This window comes from Maylandia zebra, linkage group LG23 (genome assembly GCF_041146795.1).
Source record: "Maylandia zebra isolate NMK-2024a linkage group LG23, Mzebra_GT3a, whole genome shotgun sequence".
In the NCBI taxonomy this organism is placed as follows: Eukaryota; Metazoa; Chordata; class Actinopteri; order Cichliformes; family Cichlidae; genus Maylandia; species Maylandia zebra.
Window position 1 is genome coordinate 35139976 of NC_135188.1, and position 23582 is coordinate 35163557.

Here is a 23582-nt window from a genome sequence, read left to right on the forward strand (position 1 = left end):
CCGTCAAATCTTCAGATCTTCCGATTATTAATGACTCGTGTTAGGATACACAGCCTATATGAATACAATTTGTACACTAGAAAACTCTCTCTGCTTTCCCAACTCTGAAATAGATTAATGAGTTCATTTGGTCTTGTCTTATTGACCACAGGCCACACACTCCCAATCCCCCCCTAGCCAATGATTTATCCTTATAAATGAACCAATCCGAATCTAGCATAAATTATCGAGCCGAACTCAATTACTCCGCTGTTACATCTCCCTTCAATATGTGACACGGAAAAACAGTTTGATACAGCAAGAAATGCGAGTAATCCATTTCAGAGGAGTTCTGACTGTTGGGCTATGAAGCTGTGTTCACATGGTTACAGATTATGTTTAGCAGTGAAAATCAGTACTTCTTAGAGAGCATTTTAAGACAATGAAAAAGTCAAAATAAGGTCACAAATGTTTTGGCTTTCAAGTTAGTATTAAGCCTACATTACTTTGTTGTTGTTCTTGTCTCTCATGTCTAGAAGTGAGTCAATTCTGTGGTTTTAACACTCAGCCCAACTGCTGTGCACTTGTTTCACCAGCGATATCATCTAACCCAGCGACTCTCGACTGGATTTTGTGCAAAGGCTCCAGTGTTTTATGAGAAAGACATACCCTATTCAGTGCACAATGAGCTATTCAGGTGCAGTGGCATTCTGGATAGCTCCAGGCCTCACCTCGCAAACGGAGGATTTGTAGGGGTAACATTTCACTTTCTCTTAGCTATGGGGAAAAGGTCAGTACTCCGGGGATGCTGGCTCCCTTTCCTGCCGCCGCTCATCCGTCTCAACAAATGCGGCTGATTCCAGTTACACAGTGATCCCACAGCAGGAGCGATGCGCCCACCCACACACACACACACACACACACACACACACACACACACACACACACACACACACACACACACACACACACACACACACACTACGTCCTACATTCATAATCACAGCAAAATGGAGAGCTGAGTGCCTGACCTCTTACTTACTAATCTGCTTGATGAGATTCCATTAACTCGCACTGTCCTGGATGCTCAGAGCGTGTTTTATGCCTCTTCTTTTTACAGAAACTTCAACATCTAACTGACCTGTAGACACAGATGACAGCCAGGAGTGCTGAGCAGTTAAACTGATTTATGTTGCAAGCGGCCTCCTACGGCAGCTTGACTTTATTTAAACAGCAGTGTGGGTCACTTGGAGAGGTGATGAAATCTTTCATGTCTTAGTGTAAAGAAGACCAGTGTTATTCTCAAACACTAACATTCTTAGATGCACATGATTATCCTGCTGGCTCAGAGATGATGGGTTTCATTACATTAACTATTTTATAAATCCTGCATTCAATCAAATGGCTACAGCTTTCTAGTCCTCTCAGCGACCGTTAACAGTCGGCTTTGCAGAGAGCGGGTGTGCTTAAAATCTGCCGACTTACGAAACATGGTGTTGAACTGCTGCGGGTTGAGGTTCCACTTCCCCCAGGGCGTCTTGTGGCCCTTGGACTGGGCATAGTGAGCGTGGTTGAACTCTGGCTCAGTCCCAAATGAATCCAGCACCCGCAACATGCACCTGTGGAAAAACAAAGCAAAAACACACAAGTTTAGCTCAAGAAATAAATGCTGAAGTTTTTGTGTTAGCTTTTGAATGACACTATATTTAAATTTGGAGCTTTAAAAAGCTAAAAACAGTCTTTGTCATGTCAGCGCTTGAGACACATATCATCCATGTAAGAAAATGAAATCACAAATATAAATCCTCAGACTATGATACTGAGGTTTGTTCTGAAGGTGTGGCTGTGAGGGAACATCATGGCTGACTTAAAGGTCACAGTGTGGGATTAATTAGACCAAAAACCAGGGGAGGGAATTGTAAAGCACTTCCTGACCTTTAGTGAATGCACAGCACGGAGTTAATCTCCACAAACAGATATCTGCATATAAATATGGAGAATCTGTAGGAAAGAAACAGTTTTGGCCCTAGAAGCTTTCTGGTTTCCAGTTGTAGTGTGAGTCACGACTCAGCAGACTACACCTGCATGCAAGTAAACAGTCTGTGTGGAAAGCAAAAGAGGGGGGCTCACTGCTTTTATTACCTTCTTTTAAATGTATTTGCTTCAGTGTTCTCATTATAAACAATGCCTGGTACATGAAAGAAGAAGTGTTGGTTTAGATATCACGTATACATTATTTCAATATCGGGTAGCTACACAGAAGTTTCCAAAACAGCGATCATTGGTCCCAGAGGCTAAATCGAGTCAATGATACAGACTGTATAGAAAAGATGGATGTGGCCAATGTGATGTTATTCATTGGTTTTTAAGCCCGAGTTGGCATTTCAGCAAATGCCATGTCATTTATTTATTTATTTTTTTAGAGCTAAACATAAACATATTGGACGCACTCAGCTTGACAAAGCTACTTGCTAATTCAGAGAAAGCTAACGGGTCAACCACGCGAGTAAAAATAGGACAGCAGCTTCCTCGTATCAACAAAAATGAACAAACAAAAACAAAAGCATTAAAAAAACAACAACTGGTGGCTACATGCTGACTGTATTGAATTTTTTCACATTCTATGACTGATTGTAACTTGTGGTGACTACATGGTTGCCCAGAGCTTAATAGCATTGCACACTTTCGCCACTTTTAATTGCGATTTCACAGGTTGCCTGAAAGGAAACAACCTTTCTGCAATCGCTCCAGAGACGTTTTTTTATGAATGCAGACATAATTCCAACATGTAACTATCAGTCCAGATGTAATTGTAATAGCCATGTGAATCTGAGTTAAATGTGAATTTCTGTCTATGCAGACAGCAACAGATATGTGATTGTTGATGATGTATCACAGTTAATTGTTATATTATCAGAAACATGTTGCATCTAATCGCAATTCAACGGCAGATTGAAAGCAGACTGACTCTGTCTTATAGGAACACTTATGTCACATTTAGTGACAGTGTTGGTATGCCAGACAATTTTGCAGGAAAAAAACAACTTAACTGAGAACTTAACTTTATATTAGGGCAGCACGGTTCTCCCCGTGTCCATGTGTGTTCTCTTTGGGTACTCTAGCTTCCTCACACAGTCCAAAGACACAGAGTTACTGGGGTTAGGTTAATTGGTATTTCTAAATTGCCCATAGGTGTGAATGTGAGTGCAAGTGGTATCTGTGTTAGCCCGGCAACAAACTGGTGTTACCGCAGTTACCGCAATACTAACAATAATGCAAAATGTTAAAAATTATAGTAACATTGCATTGTGGGGTATTTCCACCTCTATTATTTGGGTTCATTTTTCATTAGTTAGGCATAAAAAAATCATTGAAAAACATAAAAATTAATATCAAGCTGCTAATCTTGTCCCCACTGACTAAACCCCCCTTCCTCTTTAGACTGCTATGTTCTGGTGGATTTTCTCAGAGGTAACTAAAGTTAAGTGACTTTCACTTTTTGGTCATGGTACAAAACTCAGCATTAATAACTATGATAACAAGAAGCCAGGTGCATATATGGAAGACACACAACCACACACACACACACACAGACTTTGATTCAGTCACTGATTGCCTCTCCGCCCACCCAGACGCTGTGCAGCTGGCTGTGTGAACTGTGAAACACCCTGGGAGAGTGAGGAGGTTGGAAACAGATTCGCCAAGAGGAAACTTTAAAATGAAAGCAGCACAACAACATGCCCACATGCTATCTCTAGTCACTCCAGAGGAAAACAACCCTCATCCGTCCCTGGTAGATATACCCTTAACAGATGGGGTAGTGCTGCTGGAGCTGTAAAACGGTGTAAATATGGCTGTAGCGAGGCCCGTGAGTTGTGGGCGTCATAATGTGGCAGGAGATGAGGCTGTTTAGCTGAAGAAGTATGTACTTGGTGATACTCGCTGCTTTATTTCAAGCTGGGCTATTATTGTTTTTGTTTTTTACAGTATGAGTCCGATTTCCCCATAAACACCAGCCAAATAAATAAATTATGATGATCGCTATAGTAAATGTCAGTTTCCTCTCATATCATGGTTATCTCAGATGCGACACAAACACATCCAACAAACACAGTCAGTGAAACATTTGGTCTTCAGCTGATCTATCTGACGGTCTGTTACAGGTCTGCACATGCCTGAAGCTAAACACAAGAGCTGAATGATAAACAGAGATATGAGTTAATGGTTTGTCTAATAAAAACGTGAAAATTGTAACACTCTTAACTAATTGTTATTATTTTGGGGTCCCACTGGCTGTGAACCATTAATGTTCCTTTATAATAACATAGGCTCAGTTCATCCTTTAGTTCACTGTATCCAGTAAATATTAGGCCATAAAGTAATCGCTATAACATTTCTGACATGCTAAACAAGCTACAAACTGACCTAGTAAGAAGAAAGACAACTAGTTTGATTTTAGTTTAATTTAGCTACCTGTGTTGAAGCTGTACACACAACATTACAAATGATATCAGGATAGAAAAACCAAAATGCAACGCTGTCGCCCAGTCTATGATTGTGTCCCTCGATGTTACACAGTGTTATCAAATTAGGATAACATTAGCAACCCAGTCCTGAGATAAGATTATGACCTGCAGCCAGTCTTGGTAAATTCTTGTAAGGTATATTTTGTTAGACTCAGCCTTTATTGTCTCACTCAACACAAAGTTGAGTTAGTTTGACTCAGTAAGGTCTACATTTCAAATGTTAACTGAAGTAAATGTGAAAAACCTGTTAAGTCTCGATTTAAAGACTAGATGTTTCCATAGATACCACAAATTCTTGACAGTGGCTGTGTGTGAACAATGCTACGATGGCACGCCAAAAATGTCAACGTCTATTACCTACATGTTTCTATTTAAGGACTTGCAAGTCATACCTCTGCACTGACACAGTAGAGAAGGTAAACAACAGCATGAGTCACAAAAAAAACAAACTTGCCTACAAAAAAAAAGTTGTCAAAACAATAGAAACGGCAAAATAAATTGAACAAAGGAAGAAACAGGAAATACTTGTATCAAGACTTGAGTCTTTTGTCCCATGTCTTTCACCTCAACCCCAAACAGTTGTGGCAGATGACTGCTGTTTCTTCCTGTTAAACGGGAGTTTTTCCTTCGCACTGTTGCCAGCTGCTTGCTAACAGCAGGTAGTCTGATCGCTGCGGTTTTTTCTTTATTATTGAAAGGTATTTACCTTACAACATAAAGTGCCTTGAAGCGACTATTGTTGTGTTTTGCTGCATTATAAATGAAATTGAATTAGATATTGTGCTTGAATAAACAGGCTGCTCCCTCGCCACAGGGCTCACTACAGCAGGTGGCTCTGCATGTCTAATTTGTCAGAGATTTAAGCTGGACTCCCTTCGTGACACAACCCCAGTGAGGAACCATGTCTCTAGCTGGAACTAAACCAGTGACCTGGAGCGAACGTGTTAACCACTAGATCCCTGGAAGCGTGTCTGATTAAGCAAGGCAATGAAAGTATTAAATTAAATTGAACGATAGGCAAACACCTGTTCTAGTTTTTACCAAGAAAATAACAACTTGGAGTATTTTCATTACAGAGTAGTATGAAACATAAAGACTGATGGCAGGAATAACAAAACAGCAATCACAAACAGCTTGGACAGACTTGTTTGCTTTGTCCCATCACACAAAAAAAATATGTGTTATTATTAGAGTTTATTGCTTTTAAGAATTTGGGGTCTTAAATGAAAAACAAAAAACAAATCTGGCTTCTTCTGTACATCGGGTACCTCCCTGCATGAATATAAAGAAAATAAAAGGGATTGTGGGATTCTCAGGCCTTAAAAGGAAGAGATATTATTTCCCAGACTCTAAGGTTACACTTAGTGGAAAATAACTTTTCAGCCTGCACTCCAGGTCTTCTTTCACAAAAGTGCATATGAAGTATACAGTGACACAAAGCGCTTTGACATAACTGTTCAATAATGGTGGGAGAATTAACACCAATAACATCATCTGGACCTTAATTATACCTGAGGCTAAGCCAATTTCCTCAGGGCATAAAGTGAGCGGATGCAGGTTAAAGTGTTCAGTCTCACACAAACAAAACCTGGTGACAAGCAGGAGGAACCGACAGAGCTATTACTGCCCCAGAGTTATTGTTCCTTCTTTTTTCCTGTCAGTCGGCGCTGACAGGAGGCTCTTTTCAAAACAAACCGGGAAGGCCTAATCTACAGTCCTCAGTGGAGCAGTTGGGGAGACAGAATAGAATTGGTCACAACATCATGAACAACAGCTCCTTGGGCCTTTTGGGAAATTGTGGCAATGTATGAGCAGAAAATAGACTCTTTGTCACAACGAGTGCCAGACAAACCTCGACCCAGCGACATGTGCCTACGTGAGGGAAGCTGCTGGCAGCCACAGTTGGCAGCAGTGGTGTCCAGATTTTTACATGAGGAAAGAGAAATGATATGAGAGCCCTCGATAGCTATACATGATATTTAACTGATAGCTATAACAAAGTAAATGACATGAAATCTAGCTGTTTAATGTGACCGATTTTATTTTCTCATTAATATTAAGCCCGCTGAGCCAACACACAAGCATGCTGTTTTATGTCTTACTTTGGGATGATTGTTAGAAATCATAATATAAGTTAGCAAGCTAGCAACTTTTAAACTTCTGAAAGTAAATATTTAACTGTAATACATCAGACATCTCTACTTATGAAGGATCGGTACCGATATTCGGTGCCGTAATTGCACCGGTTCTGACATAAACGGTAGTAACCAGACCGAAAAGCAGCGCACATTCTGGTGCTTTATTTCAGTGTTTTTTTTCTTGAGAAGTCATACACTTTGGATTCTAGCCAATCATTTTACCTTTCCAAGGATAGTAAGCGGGCCCAGGTATGTACGTTCTTTTAGAGCAGAGCTACAGATTAAAAATGCCCAAGGCGAAGTGGTCAAAAGTCTGGCTGTACTTCACAGCAAAAGATGCAAACTCAGCAGCCTGCAACAAGTGCTTTAAGGTGATACTGTGCAAAGGAGGTAACTCCTCGAATCTGAAGAAACACCTGCTGACGCATAGCGTTTTTTTAAAAGCCGAGAAATGCACCGTATTTGATAGCTTGCTGCAAGACCTCACACCGAGCACATCTACTGTGGGTGGGTTGCCTGTTATTGGACCCGAGTTAGCAACATCCCCCAAGAACCCGAAGAGGAGAGTCCTGGCCCCTAGCCCTGTCAGTGTAGCAGAAATGATGACGGATGATGATGCAGCAGCAGCCGTTCTTTTCTGGGCGAGTAGCTTAATGTTGTTCGTGTGTAATTTACGTTGAGTAGGCTAACCACGTTATTACATTAATGCATGTAAGGTGAACTAGCAAACACTGTTGTAGTTACATGCGGCTGTCTTCTTGTTTGATGGCAGATACTCCCTTCATGTTGTATCAACAGAAAAGGCTAACTTGGTTATCATTTTGCAGAAAAAAGAGACTGCTAAAAATAAAAACATAAGAGGTTTTTGGACAAAGTTTGTCTTCTCCATTCTTTAAGCACCGGTTCGAGCACTGTTTAAGCACCGGCACCGTTTCAAAAGTACCGGTTTGGCACCGGTATCAGATAAAACCTAAACGATACCCATCCCTACTTATGAATGATTTTTAGAAATCACAATATATTATTTAAGGACACAAGCTAGCAAGGCAGTAAGCTAGCAGCTTTTAAATTTGTACACTAAATATTCTACTGTAATACATGTTTTTCTCCAAGATTTCTAGTCGTGTTTGAAATAGTCTTACCATTCACAACATATAACACATATGTATACTCTGGAATGATTTTTTTTTTTTTTACAAATTATAATGCATTACTGGAAAACACTACTTAGGAAGCTAGCAAGCTAGCAGCTTCTAAACTTCTGGAGCTTAGCAAGTCAAGAAATTTTAAAAGGAAATAATCTTCTTCCTTCTGGCACCTCCAAGATTATCAATCTGCCTAGGTGTACGCCAAAGGCAACCTCTAACTTGGAAGTGCCCAAAACTGCTGCAGTTCCTCTAATGTCCACTTGAGGTTGGTTAAAAGGCCCAGCTTTACTGGATTAAAAAGCATGTTTGCGACATGGTGGTGCAAAGCACTTCGGCCTTTGTAGCCAAGGATGGAACGAGCCATATGGATGTAAATCCTGGATCCAAATCCCACAGTGTTTACGTTCATGTAGAAACCTGACAGTCAACACAAGGTGATGTAGAAAATGAAGTTTAATGGCCTTCAAATGTAAAATACAAATATACTTACTGGTAGTGGACCCAGGAAGGCCCCAGAGTCTTCTTAAACTGGGTCAGACCCACGATGTCGATGTATATAAGCTCTACCACTTTATCGCCCTGCGTGGGGCAGCTGGATTTGTTTCCCATAACCTTTCGCATGATCCTGTAGAAAAAAGAAAAACAACAACTCTGATTCAGCAAATTGATCCACATGTCAAACTAGTCAGCAGGCAGCCACTGCATTTAATTTTACTAGGCAGGCCATTGATCAAAGCCAAGCACGTATACAACAGAGAAAGGAATCTGTCAAACTCAGGATTAAGGATTGTGATTTGGTTTGGAAATTTTGTCTTACCATCATCATCATCATCATCATTATAATAGAAAAAGACAAACAACTTTGTTTAGTCAGACTGCTGACAGTTCATAATGTGAGCTACTACAGGAGTTTTAAATAAGTTTACACTTTGTAAATAAGATTAATACTAATGTTAAAGGTGTTGGTTTGACTATACAGAGAATTATACCTATATAGCTGCCTTTTACTCAATTATTTATGAACGATCATCCTCCACACGAGTGTTCTTAACATCAGTCCACCTTAAATAGACAGTTTAATAATAATAATAATCTTACTCTTTGAGCTCATTGAGGGAAGCAGAGATGCGAATGTTGTGGCCCAGCAGGTACAATGTGGTTATGAGGTCACTCCACTGGACCAGCTCCCCCAGTGGGCCCCCACTGAAAGCATTTTCTGCAATCTTGAAGCCTGACTCCTTGGTCAGCAGACCAAGATGGACCAGGATCTGACGGAGGAGAAAATAGGAAAATAAAAAGTAAGTGCAGGAACTAATGTAGCGCAGCTTTTCATTTAGAAGATGAGAATACTTTTTAATGTTTGTGAATGTGGAATAAAAGGGCGATCATAAAGTTTATGAAAGACAGCAGTAGAGCAGGGCGATATGGCCAAAAATACTTATCACGATATATATTTGAAAATTTGCGATAACGATATAACTGACGATATAATTGATGCGAGACAAAATACAACTCCACAACATTACTAGCACAAAAACACAACCTTCCATTTATTTTCACTTAAACAAGAAGCTGGTTTTTATGTACATTAAAGCTTTATAAAAATGTAACAGTGCAAATGCAAATTCCTTGCTGAAAGTTTAACCAAAAGACATTTCCAGTAGAAATAGGCTGACATATCCTGAGCATAACCATGTATAATATCCACTGAAGTTAAAAAGAGGTGCTTTGCAACATTAAACTGCAGTGTGCAGTACGCATTTTTCGGACCATAAGGTGCACGGGATTATAAGGCACATTAAGCGAAACAAAGCAGTCAGATAAATAAAACTTTATTAAACTCATTCTTCTTGCTTCCTCCACTTCTGTACCATTGATTCATTAATGTTGAATTCTCTGGCAGCTGCTCTATTCCCATGTTGTTGCAGTATATTAATGACTAACCTCATATTGTGGATGGATTATCTCAGTTGTTCTCCTGACTGAAGTTTGGTCCGTTTACAGCATCCTGCCATGCGATTGCATTTGTCTCTAACTATCAGGAACCTTAACGTTAACTTTTATAAGTGGAAAAGTGTTAGTGTTCGTCCTCCAGCTTCACTGTTTATGTTATGCTAACATAGCTGTGTCGCTAGCGATCACGTAGCACATCATCATATACCAGCTAGCCCAACTTCAGTAACCCTACAAATGTCACTGCTGTTTAGTTTCCTGTCTTCATTTATGTTGGAAGTGATAGCAGAGCTGTACGTTTGATTTTTTTCAGAAATCTCTCAGTCAGAACATGCAATATCATGCTTAGGTAACTAGCGAAACTAGCGAGCTAACTTCCGCTAGTTTCCTGCTAACTTCTAACTCCGTTAAATGTAATAAATTTTGTTTTCATGGATGCCTGGAAGTTAAACTTCATAGTTACACCTGGTAAAGCAGCAATGCTGATCGTTTTATTAAAGATGAAAGAAGTTTTTAACTCTCAGTGATGCTGCAGTGTTCGTTTGACCAGAAGCATACGGAGTTTAGGACCCAGATTACTCCCAGATTTAAGAGCATCTTAGTCCGACAAATACGACAATAACGACGGCCCGCTTGCATGTTCTGCAAAAAAATGTGCTTTGTCGTGTATCTGATGGACAAACACCAAACCAGTTCCACATCACTGAAGTTGCACCATTTTTACAAACCAATTCTGGTTCATCTGTTTCACTCAACAATTGGCCATGTGCGTATGAAAACAAAGGCACTGCGCATGCGCGTGTTACTCATATTCTATCGCGATATTTCATTTTCCTATCGTTGCCTAACATTATACCGGTATTACCGTGAACGGTATAATATGGCCCAGCCCTAGACAGCAGTGACTGAGCCATTTCTTTCTTTCTTGTTTTGACTGTTTTGAGCCACCGTAGCCCACAAGAAGAGTGGACAAATAAAAGACACGTTACTGGTTTCCTATCTAAAATAACTGGTTAGATTATTAAGAGTGCAAAATGTTTACAGTGCTCATTATAATAAGAGGTTTTGCTGTAAAAGCAGTTCTAGTTTTTCCTATGCTGACAGGTGAGCAGTGTCACATGCTGAGAAAACGCACACAACTTAAGTAAAACATGAACACACAGGATGGTTTTCAGCTGCCGAGCGGGAACATAGTGTTCCACAGTGGGAGCTGAAAGTAATAGAAGGCTTTGTTTGAAGTGACCAACACACATTTCACTGCTGACAAGCTGAAATTATCACGAGAAACTGTTCTTTGTCTCATTAGAGACTGAACAGATTCAACAAAGTGGGTGGAAAAAAGCAACGGCCGGGTAAGATCGTGAGATTTCTTGTTTCTTGTACTCTTGAGTTTCACATGAAGGGGACGCTGCCTCACTTCAGCACCACGGTATCAAGGGAGCACGATGTGAATTATTCAGAAGGGCCAAGGGAAGTGTGCAGTTATTCAGAGCTGGGAGCAGCTTCTAGCTTGGGACACAATGGAATATCTGTGTCAGTCCTTTCCCAGCATCAGCTCTTCTCTGAGCAGAAGTGAGGCGGTCTACAAGTGTGTCAAAGTGTGTTTGGGTGTATATCGGTATTGGTATACATAAAGGTGGTGCATTCATTTCAACTGGCTGGTTGAAAGCTAAAAAAAAAAGCTGCATCCTGCTGACTTTTAGGTAGATAAATATTAACATTTCACTTATTCAGCTAGAATATTTTTCTGAAAAGCACCAGTCTTCCCTTTTAGCTGACTAAACTTGGGAGTTTCACTGCATACTTTGGTATTGTGCCTCCATCTTCTACATATAATACACAAACAGGACACTGAGCTCACAAAAGCTTTTCATCCATTACTCTGAACGCTGTCTAGAGGACCTTTCCTGGCAGAGAGGAAGTGACACATTTATGTCGGAGCCTGCAGTTACTCTTTACAAAACAACTGTAGCACAAAAAACAAACAGCTTCTTTTCGTCCCTGAAAACAAAACCTGAGTGGACAAAAGCTCCGGCAAACTACATCATCATCTGTCATGCCCACCTTCTTCTTCCGCCGCTTGCCCAGGTTCTGCTTTGCAGCCAGCGAGCGGATGGCGCTGACCCACGGCTCGGCCATCCGTTTGATTCTCAGCATCATCCAGCGGAACTCCTCCCGTTGTGACATCATCCGGTAAAGCTCCTCGAAACTGGTCCGGATCTCCGCCTGTGTGGAAACGTGGACACAAGTACAGCGACTGTAATCTGATAACGTGCGCGTGTTGGTCCACAGAAAACATGAATATCAACTTCTTTAAAATCTCTCATCAAGACAGTGATTATGTTCACTTTGTTATCTGCTTCACTTGTGTTTCTTCATGGCTGCTTGGTTCTCCTGCTGCAAGAAAATCCCAAAGCAATCTTTAAAATTTTATCTAATGTAATTCAGAATTTGCAATATTGCCTTCCAAGTTGCCAAAGGCTTGTTTTCTTGGAGTGAGCTCCACTAATACAAGATCCCCAGCTCAACCCCAGCACTGTGTAGCTACGATTAAAAGGTTTATCCAAAGTGACTGAGTCTCGCATTGTATCTCCTTGGATCGGCAGATGGATTAAACGGATGGAGACAGAAAGGCGGAGCTGGTCTGCGGAATAGGGGGGTGGATGAATGACTGGTGAATCTGGGCTTTAATGTGCCCTATTTGTCCTTTTTTTTTTTTTTTTTTAAAAGAAACAAAAATCTTATACAGTGAGTTATAAGTACATATAGTGAATTGAGAAAGCACTATACTGTAGTTATGGTTACGGGAACATCAGGTGCTGAAACATTTGGAGCGCCAAGTGCTCCCTGTTACAAACAAATGTCTAAAGGGAGAAGAGGAAGAAGGCTTAACTGTGCAGGGTTTGATGATTCCCACAGAAGAGACATACAAAGCACAAAGAAGGATCACTGCTACTTTTTTTCTGGGGGCACAGATTTCAAGAGACGGGACATCGTCATCAACTAAATGTTTAATAAAAAGGTTGTGAAGCAAAGCGGCTCATGCTGTGAAACGTCTATCTGCATGTTAGTAATCTTGCCTCTGTTGTGAGACTGCTGACTAACTGCTAGTCAAGCTGAAGGATGGAAATAAACGTGAGGTCACAGACGGCCACGGAAAGGGAAATAGTGTAAACACATTCAAATATCACCCCGTCTCATCTGAATATGACGCTGAGCAGAGTAATGTGCTTTGTCACATCTCCCTCCGCTCTCGTCTTTCTTTCCCTTTTCCCTCTTAACCCTCAACCAGTTACAGCAGATGGCTGCCCCTCCCTGAGCCTGGATCTGCAGGAAGTTTCTTCCTGTTAGAAGCCAGTTTTTCCTTCCCACTGTCGCCAAGTGCTGGTTTTCTCCAGAACGCTGAAGGGTCTTTCCCTTCCAGTATAAAGTGCCTTCAGGTGATTGTTGTTATAATTAGGTGCGATATAAACAAACCTGAATATAATTTTTAGGAAAAGAAGTGAAGCTGTGAGTGAGGCGGCACTAGTGGGAGAAAGATAGAGTGCTAAGGAGAAACCACAGTGCCATTACTAGCTGCTAAGGTGGCTGAAACAAGGTTGTAGCGAGGCATTAGCATTCCTCATCACGACAGGAAATCGCTTGCACGGATTGAAGCTATTAAAATCTGTGCCTGAATTAAAAACTCCAAAGCCTGTCAAATGGCATGTCCCCGCTACTGATGGGTCAGTGCTGTTGATGCTTCCAGAGAGGGGGATGAAGAGCGCTTAATATCGATTCACCCAAAGCAGAGGAAAAGGCAGGGGGAGGGGGAAGATACAGTAGACTTTGTACAAGCCAGCAAGCAAGCTCTGTAAGTGGGATTTGACTGAGCTACCGCATTGGCACAGATGCAAGATCATTATTTCAGATTTGACCCATGGTTCCATCACTCCGGCTTTCGTCTTCTAGAGGCTAAACATACCTCGATAGCATAAGCTATCATAAGCTATCGAGGTATGTTTACAGTTCAGCTCAGCCCGTTTGCTCATTCGCTGGCTCGATTTTACTTTGATTGGTTGTAAAGGCAGCTTGAAAAGCAAACATTTTAAAATGTTAGCTATTGGTGGACAGTTTTTATTGTTATGAGACTTGCTTTCACCTGACTACCAGTTCTTAGTATTTTAATGTATATTACTGTCTGCTCTGCGGCTAACGCTAAGCAACTGATATACAGTGCTGAAGAGAAAAAAAGCATTTGCCTGCTTCCCGATTTCCTGTTTTTTGCATATGTATCACACTTATACATTTGACCACATGTGTGCTTAATTTTACTAGCCATTCATTTCAATAGAGCCTATCTGACAAAATGAGGTCAGCTAAAAGGAACAGATCATCAGTATTGGTTCAGTAACTTGCCTGAGAGTACTTCGGCAACCATGCTGGAGCAGCCAGCGATCAAACTGCCAACATTCTGTTTAACCGATGACCTGCTCTACCTGCATACAGAAACCCCTTATTTCTTAATATGAAATATCCTATAAATGAAGCATAATGGAGTAGGTCTAAACATGTAAGGAAAATTAATCCTAATGATAAAACTTGCCATCACGCATACAAGTATCCATGAAATCCATTCAGTTAAATGGACCACAGCTATGGCATCTGTGTTGTAATGCGACACCCGAACAACCCCGGCATAACGGTGCCAAATAGATATAGGCCGACCAAGTAGATTTTTTTTAATAGTGAGCAACTGCAACTGGTTACTCTCACACAAGCCTATTTTTATAACAACACGAGGGGTTAGTAGCAAGGGGAGACTATTATCTCTCCTGTCTGAGCAGTAGCTCGTGATGTGAGAGCCTCTGAAAGGTTCATCTCGAAGGGCAGCTGAAGTAGTTCAACGGTCCATTGTGTTTTCAGTTTACAGTTAACAGGAGATGTGTGCTGTTTTTCTCTCACCTGGCCTCTCTGGTCCATTTCTTCATTCAGGGTCTTGGCTCGCCAGGGCAGACGAGGACACCAGTTCTCCACCTACGGAAGAAGCCCAAAACACCTGTTCAGTTTACAGCTTTGTTTTTTTTAACCTTTTATCAGACATCCACCGGAACCGTGACACACACACACACACACACACACACACACACACACACACACACACACACACACACACACACACACACACACACACACACACACACAGAAATGTACATTAGCACAACTCTTCACTTTACTAGAGATGTAAATGGACCCTGCTGCTGTTCACTGTTGCTAAACTTGGCCTACTAAATGCCAAGAAGCAACTGCAGGAATCCTCTCAAGTTCATATATATGTGATTATATAACACTTTTCTTCAGCTCTTTGCATTAGACAGCAACTCAAGACAATTTAAAATACTCCTCTTACTTAGAAAGCATTTAATGGATTGGCTGTATGTTTCCAGCATCATTACTACTTTACATTCTCGACACGACGGTTGTGCTACTGTTCCTCCATTTTTAGAGGTAGAAGCTTTGGCCTTCAAGCTCAACTTCTTCAGGGAAAAAAAATTCCACTGTACATTTAAGCTATGGCCATTCCTGCCATTACAAAAGTAGTTTTCCTTAATTCTCCGTCTGCCTGTGTCACTTACTGCTTTCATCTGGCTTTTCACAGATTATACACCAGTGCTAAACTTTACTTCAACCATTTAAGCAAGCTTCCCCCTCGTCCCCACCAATTATTTATTTCATACATGAAACAAACTAATAACAAGAAGAAAAGCACTGGACCAAAAAGAAAATGAAAAATGCAAGAAACTATTATTTTGTCTGACTTTCTGTTAGAAACCACACGTCTCACAAGGTTCAGAGTGCATTCACACCCATTCAAACAGCATGTCCTTCAATAAACAAAGGGTTAAACAGCAGGTGGGTGTGGCTTCTGTGTTTACGCCAACAACTGTCTGAACATATGAAGCAGATACAACTGCTTCATATGCAGGTACGCTGGTGTGATCTGGGTGGTAAATTCTAGCTCGCAGATGAGTGGCTCCTGTTTGATGACATATATATGTTAACACCTCAGGGCAGGGATTTGGTCTTCTTCATCCAAAACAGCCACATCTTGCTGTACGCTGTGTTCGTGAGCCGCTGTTTACTTTTAATGATGTCTTCCTGTTTATTTTAGCTAGGGAGATATGTTCTAGTTTTTTGGTTTGGTACTTGATAATATATGAGGGCCATTGAAGGTTTAAAAATATTAATAAAAATAATGAATTAAGGGGGAAAAAAGCAAGAAAAACCCCATAAATGTAAAAGACTAATGGCCAAACTTGTGAGGACAAAAAACAAGACTTTATAAGGAAAAAAATCTTAAACTTAAAAAGGAAAATCCCTGTTTTCCAAGAACAAATTCACAAGCTTATGAGAAAAGATTCTAAAATTTAGAATTGTGTTTTAATCATGTAGATTTACGACTTGTTGGATGACTGTTTTTTTGGGTGCGTGTGCGTCCCATATGACCCTTATGGACCATTGATTTGTTTGTTGTTTTGGCCCACTTCAATCTCCTTTTTAACTCCTCCAGCTTTGTAAATTTACTTTCATACAAACACAACATATATCAACATATCAAGGAGTTGTCCCTGTGGCTGTTTGGGGAAGAGGACTGGTTTTCGTGCTGTGTCTCTGCCCTCCATAGACGAGGGAAAAGTACCCAACTGTTAATGCTAGAGCAACACACGGGTCTGTAGGTAGGTGAAGGTGGGACACAGCCACACAGCTGAGGATTTGCCTGATGCTGAACAACTGCCACTCTGACTGCAGTCTCCATATTCCATCCTGTTCGTACGCCTGATTTAAATCACTTCTTCTTTCTCAGCAATTGCTTGTGCAGTTCCTTCCTCTTCATCCGTTTGTACATACAGATGTTTATGGAGAAGTGAAGTTTAATTGTGTCTGTGAAGGTTCTCAGTCATCCAGGTCATCGTAGTCAAAGGAGCTTGCAAAGAAAAGCGTCTGGACTTCTTTAAGTTGCTTGAAGACGTTTCACCTCTCATCCGAGAAGCTTCTTCAGTTCTAAGGTCAAATGGTGGAGAGATCCCTTCCCAGACGCCTTAACGCCCACTCACATCCTGGGCCATCTGACCTCAGGAATTCGCATGATAAGGGGGGGCCAGGTTCACAATGAACACACCCGAAACTCTGGCTGATTGGGACCCACGCCCAGTTTCCCACCTTGGCTCAGGCGATTAGAGGATCATCAGGGGGTCCTTTTGTCCCTCTGTGGGGGGTCACTCCCACTAGGTTTATATCTGGGACTCTCCACCATTTGACCTTAGAACTGAAGAAGCTTCTCGGATGAGAGGTGAAACGTTTTCAAGCAACTTAAAGAAGTCCAGACGCTTTTCTTTGCAAGCTCCTTTGAAGTTTAATTATGCATTTTGCTTGTCTTGGCAAAATTTGGCTCTGTACAAGTTGCGAGTGTTTACTGTCAATCAGCAACACACCACCATTAGCTAAACCCTGACCTTCTCCCGCTGACATCCATCCGGATGCGCTGGCCCTTTGCAAGGTTAATGCAGCGCTTGACACGTATGAATTATACATGGTAAAGGGTGTATGATCTGAGCTTGAATTTTTTTTTTCCTCTTAGCTAAGAAGAACTGTAACACTAGAGGTGAAGAGTGAAGGATGTTAGCTTAGCAGAGAGTCTTTATAAATTCTGACAAATATTTCTGTTTGCTTCCTGCTTCCATGAATAGAAAGACGAGGTTTCTCTCAAACCTAATGGATTCCACTAATGTCCATCTCGCTTCTATTCCCATACCGACCAAGCCAGCTTTCTGCCTTCTTTACCAGTCGACCGCTTTCAGCTCATATACAAAATTCATAAGAGGCTGCTGACCTCTCTGAATCTGAAATCCTACTTTTCCCAAAAATATAACGCCTCAAAACAAAACAAACATGGAAGAGCTCTCTAGTTGAAGCTCAATTTCCAACTTTAGAATTAGTTGATGAGACAAATTTAAGGAAAACTCGTCCGAGAGAAACGAAAGGCTCGCTGATCAAACGTAATCAGCTGCTGTGATCTGCGGAAGATCTTTGAAATGAGAAATCAGAGCGGAAGTTTAATGTGAAGCAAAGCTGGGGGTTTTTTAGGGGGTTTTTTTTTTGGGGGGGGGGGGGGGGGGGGGCAGACTTTAATTAGAATTAAGGAAAAGATTAGCTCTGTCGCTACAAAACGAGTACATGTCCGTGTTTGGGGCAAAGATAAATCATGCAAAAAATTGAAGGTCTGAAAGTGTCCCTTGAAGGAACTCGTCAATAATGAATAATCCCTCCACCGTGGCTTTTTCCCCCTATTTGCCGGGACTGAAGTGAAGTCATTCTGAATCTCTTTTCATATGCTGCAAACTCATCCCTTGAAGGAGTGCCTCGCACATTACCACATCACCCCCCTCCCCACTGAATCATCTCCTCGTTCTCCCTCACCGTCCTCCTCAACACACTAATTTGCTCTCATGAAAAATGAAATCCCCTTTTACCTCTACTTATTTTTAGCACTTCATTCTTTTGTGATCACTCTCAGTTTGCAGGAATGTTGTCAGGCCACTCTGGGTATGCAGTATCCATTTTTTACTGGTTGTCTGAGGTTTTTTGCAGCTCTTATCGTACTTATTGAATCCAAAGAGAACAAACCCAAAGCACAAACCAAAAATATACCGCAGAAAGAGACCATGCAAGCAGTGGGAAAATAGATCAAGCAACTGCAGGTTTCTGAAAAGAATGTAAGACTCTTCATTTTTCGAATATATGCAAAAAACAAGAATGTTTCATCACAACGTTCCTCTGCTTTTAAGGGAACCTGTTATGCGTTTCCTTATTTTATGCAATGCCAAGCAAATCCTATTTGATACATGAGCTTTGAGACCTCTACATCATTGTGATTTTTATGACTTTTTGAGACATATATACAATAATAGTAATAATACATATAGGGCTGGGCGATATGGCCTAAAATTCATATCGCGATATAATTTGAAGCACGTGCGGTAACGATATATATCGTGATATATTCTTTTCTTCTGTATAACGTATTTTCCACACTATAAGGCACACTTAAAATCCTTTAATTTTCTCAAAAATCGAGAGTGTGCCTTATGTATGAATTCTGATTTTACTTACTGACTTCGAACTGATTTCTGCGTGCAGAAATCTGTTAAAAAATGTTTTAGTACAACTTTGGTAAGCCGCACTGCTTGATGAATTGTCAGAGCATTACGGCTGCCGTAGTGAGGAGCTTCGCGGAGTAATCTGGATCCAAAACGCCGTCTGCTTCAGGTCCCAAAGTCAAACGAACACTAAGAGTTAAAAACGGTCTAAATTCTTTCATCTTTAATAAAATCATCAGCGTTGCTGCTTTATCGGGTGTAACAATTAAGTTTAACATCCATGAAAACAGAATTTATTAAATTTAACGGAGTTAGAAGTTAGCAGGGAGTTAGCTCGCTAGTTTACACCTAAACATTTCATACCATCTTCTGACTGAGAGATTTTTGAAACTAATTCAAACGTACAGCTCTGCTACCACTTCCAACATAAATGCTGGAAACGTTTGTAGGGTTACTGAAGTTGGACTACCTGGTATATAATGTTGTGCTACGTGATTGCTAGCGACACAGCTATGTTAGCATAACATTAGCACAGTGAAGCTGGAGGATGAACGCCAACTTTTTTTCCACTCGATAAAAGTGAACGTGAGGGATTCTGGTGGTCAGGGACAAATGCAATCGCATAGCAGGATGCTATACACGGGCCAAACTTCAGTCAGGAGAACAACTGAGATTATTCATCAACAATACGAGGTTGGTTATTAATATAGTGTAACAACATGGGAATAGAACAGCTGCGAGAGAATTCAACATTAATGAATCAATGTTACGGAAGTGGAGGAAGCGAAGTTTTTGGCTTTCCCCATATTTCAAAAGTGCTTCATCTCTTTGCTATGACTGTCGCCCGCCATAATTTGCAGATGATAATGGTTTTAGCTGCTGCGATGCTTTCGACCAAAACAGGCGCAGCTTGATGACATCATCAACATGCGCTATCGTGATAGAGGTACTTGAACAAATAAGCCTTTGATTTTATATATTTCAGTTACATTTTACAAAAAAATGATTGCTTCATGTTTACTGAGGTTGAAAAATCATTTTTAGTGCCGTTTCAGATGGGAAGAACTGGGGGGGTTGTGCCATGAGCCAATGTAAACTAAATAAGGATTATTTTGATCTGTCAATCATGCCAAGCTATGCTGGTACAGTCCAATAATAAAAACAGGTAGGCAGATTAAAAGAAACCAGTAAAGGAGACAGATATATATAAAAGCCAACTAATGAGAAAACATGCAGACACACAGAGACGGACACTTAGCAGCATACAGAGAACAGTGGCGTATCTGAGGTCCAATGGTGTATCTGCCATCAATAAACACAAAGCCTGTATATAAATGGTAAACAGTAACCAGCTTGTTAAGATGCTGGTCAGGCGCTCATACACCAGTGCTGCTTTTGCCGTGTTGATTTTGTACCACATGAAAAGTAATCATGACGATGTAATACAATCAGTCTTTTTTATCTACATTTATTAACACAAAAAAGAAGGATTTACCTCGCTGAGGTAGATGAAGAAGGAGCAGGTGGATCCATCCACGCCGTAGTTGGCGTAGCAGCCGTCAGAGCGCCACATCTCCTTCATCCACTGAGAAAGAGGAGAAGATAAATGTGAGACGGGCATACTGACCCAACATAAACTTTGATGTCACACGTATATTGTAAGAGCCACAGACTGTATATAAAAGACCTCCACTGCTGAAACTACAGTGATCGTATCTGAATGAGAGGGTGATATGTTTGAGAGCAGCCTTACTAACTTTGTGGCAACTAGGGCTGCCACGATTAGTCGACTAGTCACGATTACGTCGACTATCAAAATCGTCGACGACTGATTTAATAGTTGACGAGTCGTTTGAAGCTTTGTAAGATCACAAAAGACGCAGGAATAAGTAGTAGGATTTAAGAGTGTAATAACAGACTGAAACAGAAGATGGCAGCAGTGCATGTACAAGGATGCCAGGTGCCGTTAAACCCCGAAGAAGTAGCTGTGTCCCAGAATTCATAGCGCAGCCCAGCTCAGTTTCCAACAATGGCGGCAGCTAGTTAGTCTTAATATTACTTTTATTATTCTTTCTGGGTCACAAAATAAACGTTTAGCATATTTTCAGGCGAGAATACTTTCAAAAGTGCTCCGACTTTTTCAGAGACGTCTGTCACCCACTAGCTCGATAGCTAGCCGGGGGCAAGGCTCACTAGAGCCCGTGAGAACGCCGGACTCCCGGCAAATCGTCTTCAAACCCACCGCCGTCTTTCGCTACTCAGGTTAAACATATATAAGTGACTTAGATAACTTAAAAATGTTATGCTGGGCTTTTTTTTTTTAGTATTTTATTTGTTCCTGAGTAAATCGGTTTGGCTGAGATTAAAGTTATAGTTTTTACACAGCTGAATAAACGTCAAGCAGACAACTGATTATCAGAAGTGTGAGATGCTCGAGAATATACTCCGGTGTCCTGTTATATTTTAGATAGCAAGGAGTTTATTAAACTTCACCGAAACAATCTGCAAATTTCATTAAAATTGAATAAACTATCATCTTGTCTTTATTTTTAGTTAGCACCTTAAACACTTAAAGCTGTAAGCTAATGATAGTTATATAAAAGCAGATGCATGCTGGTGCAATAAGTTTTACGTCCAATGGATGATGATCTGATTAGTCGACTAATCGCAAAAATAATCGGTGACTAGTCGACTATCAAAATAATCGTTTGTGGCAGCCCTAGTGGCAACCTTCATGTGTGACTGAGTGGAAATCCTTCAATGTGAAAATGTCATTCTTCACTGAAATGGAAGAATGTAGAATGTCCTCAATAAAATGTGTGGAAAGCCGGGATTGATGGAGACTCTGGATGCGGACTGCGATGAGAAACTCTTCTTCTAATTTGATGTCCGGGGGGCAGATTTCTGTGGCACTGGCATTTCTGTGGAAGTGGAAGGGCTGCTGAGCTGAGATGTGGACTGACAGCTATCCTGCTTGTAGGCTCCAATACGTCATGCATGGTGATTTGCAGTAACCTAAGGGAGCAGCGCACTGGCAAACAGAAAATCGACTATTCAAAGCGCTTCATAGTTGGGAGAACTGGCAGATGGGCTCGGAGTCGTTTGGAAGGCAAATGCATAGAGATTGCGTTACTTTAAACAATGACCAAAAAGAGTTCTGTGAGTAGGAGAAAATGTATTTTTCAGATGTTTTACTCGTGTGAAATGCCAGTTTACTGAATTTTGATCCCTTTTCTGAAAGGAAAAAGGAGTTCATGTGCAGCACTCGTGTAGATGGTGTATGTGTAAGGAAAGCTTTAACATTTCCTCAGGCCAAGTTGGAAATTCTAACAGTACAAATGGAAGATTAGGAGTGGCTGAGCAGATGGTGTGTATGATAGTCCCCCATCAGCTTGAGGGACACAGACTCGCCAACACACAGACAAAAAACCAAACAAGACAATGGACAAGCATTGTCTTGTTTTACATAACACAGCATGTGTTATGTGTTTTATTTGGGTGTATGCACCTGTGTCTGCCAGTACCCGTCTGCCCCAGAATTAAACCTGGCTGTCATCTGCTCATCCGGCCTGCAGGTACTGTACAGCAGTGTCATGTAGGAGTTTTGGGAAGTATGCATTCACAACAACAGTGATGTGTTAGTTGTTTAAAAGTGAAGGCAGCAGTGTGCCATCACAGACTGAATTAACTAGATAGAAAGCACTTTCTTATTCCCAGCTCCATCTCTTCAATCTCAGACTGTACTAGAGTAGCTATGCATGAGTTCTGCTTCGAAATAATCCTTTTTTGCTTTATGATGGACTTTGGTCCAGCCCCCTCATTTCATCCACTGTTTAAAACAAGTCATTTAAACAAACTTTCTTCTGATTGGTTGCCACTTGCAAACAGGTCTGAACAGCAGGTGGGTGGGGGTAAATGTGCTCAGGTCGGGCTGAGTGTCTGAGATGACCATATTAGGGATATCATCTCTTGGTGTTGTCATACAGAGTCAAGAGTGAACAAAAATAGTCAAACTGTGTGACGTCTGAGCCAAAAGACTTCACACACCTCACAGCTTACTCACACATTGTTGTGTTCCTAAAACCATCATGAACCATCTTTGCTCTGCGGCAGGGCCCATTATCCCCCTGAAAGATCATGGATTACCGTTTCCATAATAGGGACTGTCTTCTATCAGAACCGCCGTTAGGGTTTTTTTTTTAGCAATTTGAGCGACAGTAACTCGTCTGCTTGATCCGACCATGACCCTGTCAGTTTTTCACACCTTTTCCTTCCTTGGACCACTTTTGATAGATACTGACCATTTCTTACTGGGAACACCCCACAAAAGCTGCAGATTTTGAGACCTGGTCGTCTACCCATCACAGTTTGGCTCCTTGTCAAACTGGCTCAAATGCTTACAGTTGCCCATTGTTTGTGCTTCTAACACTCCCTAATACATCGCCCCCATGAACAGGTGCTATGATGAAGAGATAATCAGTTATTCATGTCACCTGTCAGTCATAATGTTATGCCCGGTATCTAAACACACTGTATATACGTCATATAAGATAACATATAAATTAGCTTGTGCAAAGGATTTAAGACAAAGATGAACTTCACTGCATAACATCCTGAGTTCAAACTAAAACTTGTTATGTGTCTGAAGTCGTTGGACGCCTTGGAAAATAATATTTAGCTGTCCTGTGTACAACAGATAAT

At 41.0% G+C, this 23582-nt stretch overlaps 1 protein-coding gene across 2 annotated transcripts in view; it reads right to left on the reverse strand.

Moving 5' to 3' along the window:
• mgat5 (alpha-1,6-mannosylglycoprotein 6-beta-N-acetylglucosaminyltransferase) overlaps positions 1-23582 on the reverse strand; it is a 107477-nt gene that overhangs the window by 35679 nt on the left and 48216 nt on the right. For both annotated transcript variants that reach the window (XM_014413148.3, XM_076880774.1), the window contains exons 5-10: positions 20377-20466; positions 14689-14760; positions 11809-11970; positions 8890-9059; positions 8282-8416; positions 1465-1598 (exon numbers count right to left, since the gene is read on the reverse strand). In XM_014413148.3, the coding sequence (XP_014268634.1) occupies positions 1465-1598; positions 8282-8416; positions 8890-9059; positions 11809-11970; positions 14689-14760; positions 20377-20466 (763 nt within the window). The remainder of the gene's footprint in view (positions 1-1464; positions 1599-8281; positions 8417-8889; positions 9060-11808; positions 11971-14688; positions 14761-20376; positions 20467-23582) is intronic.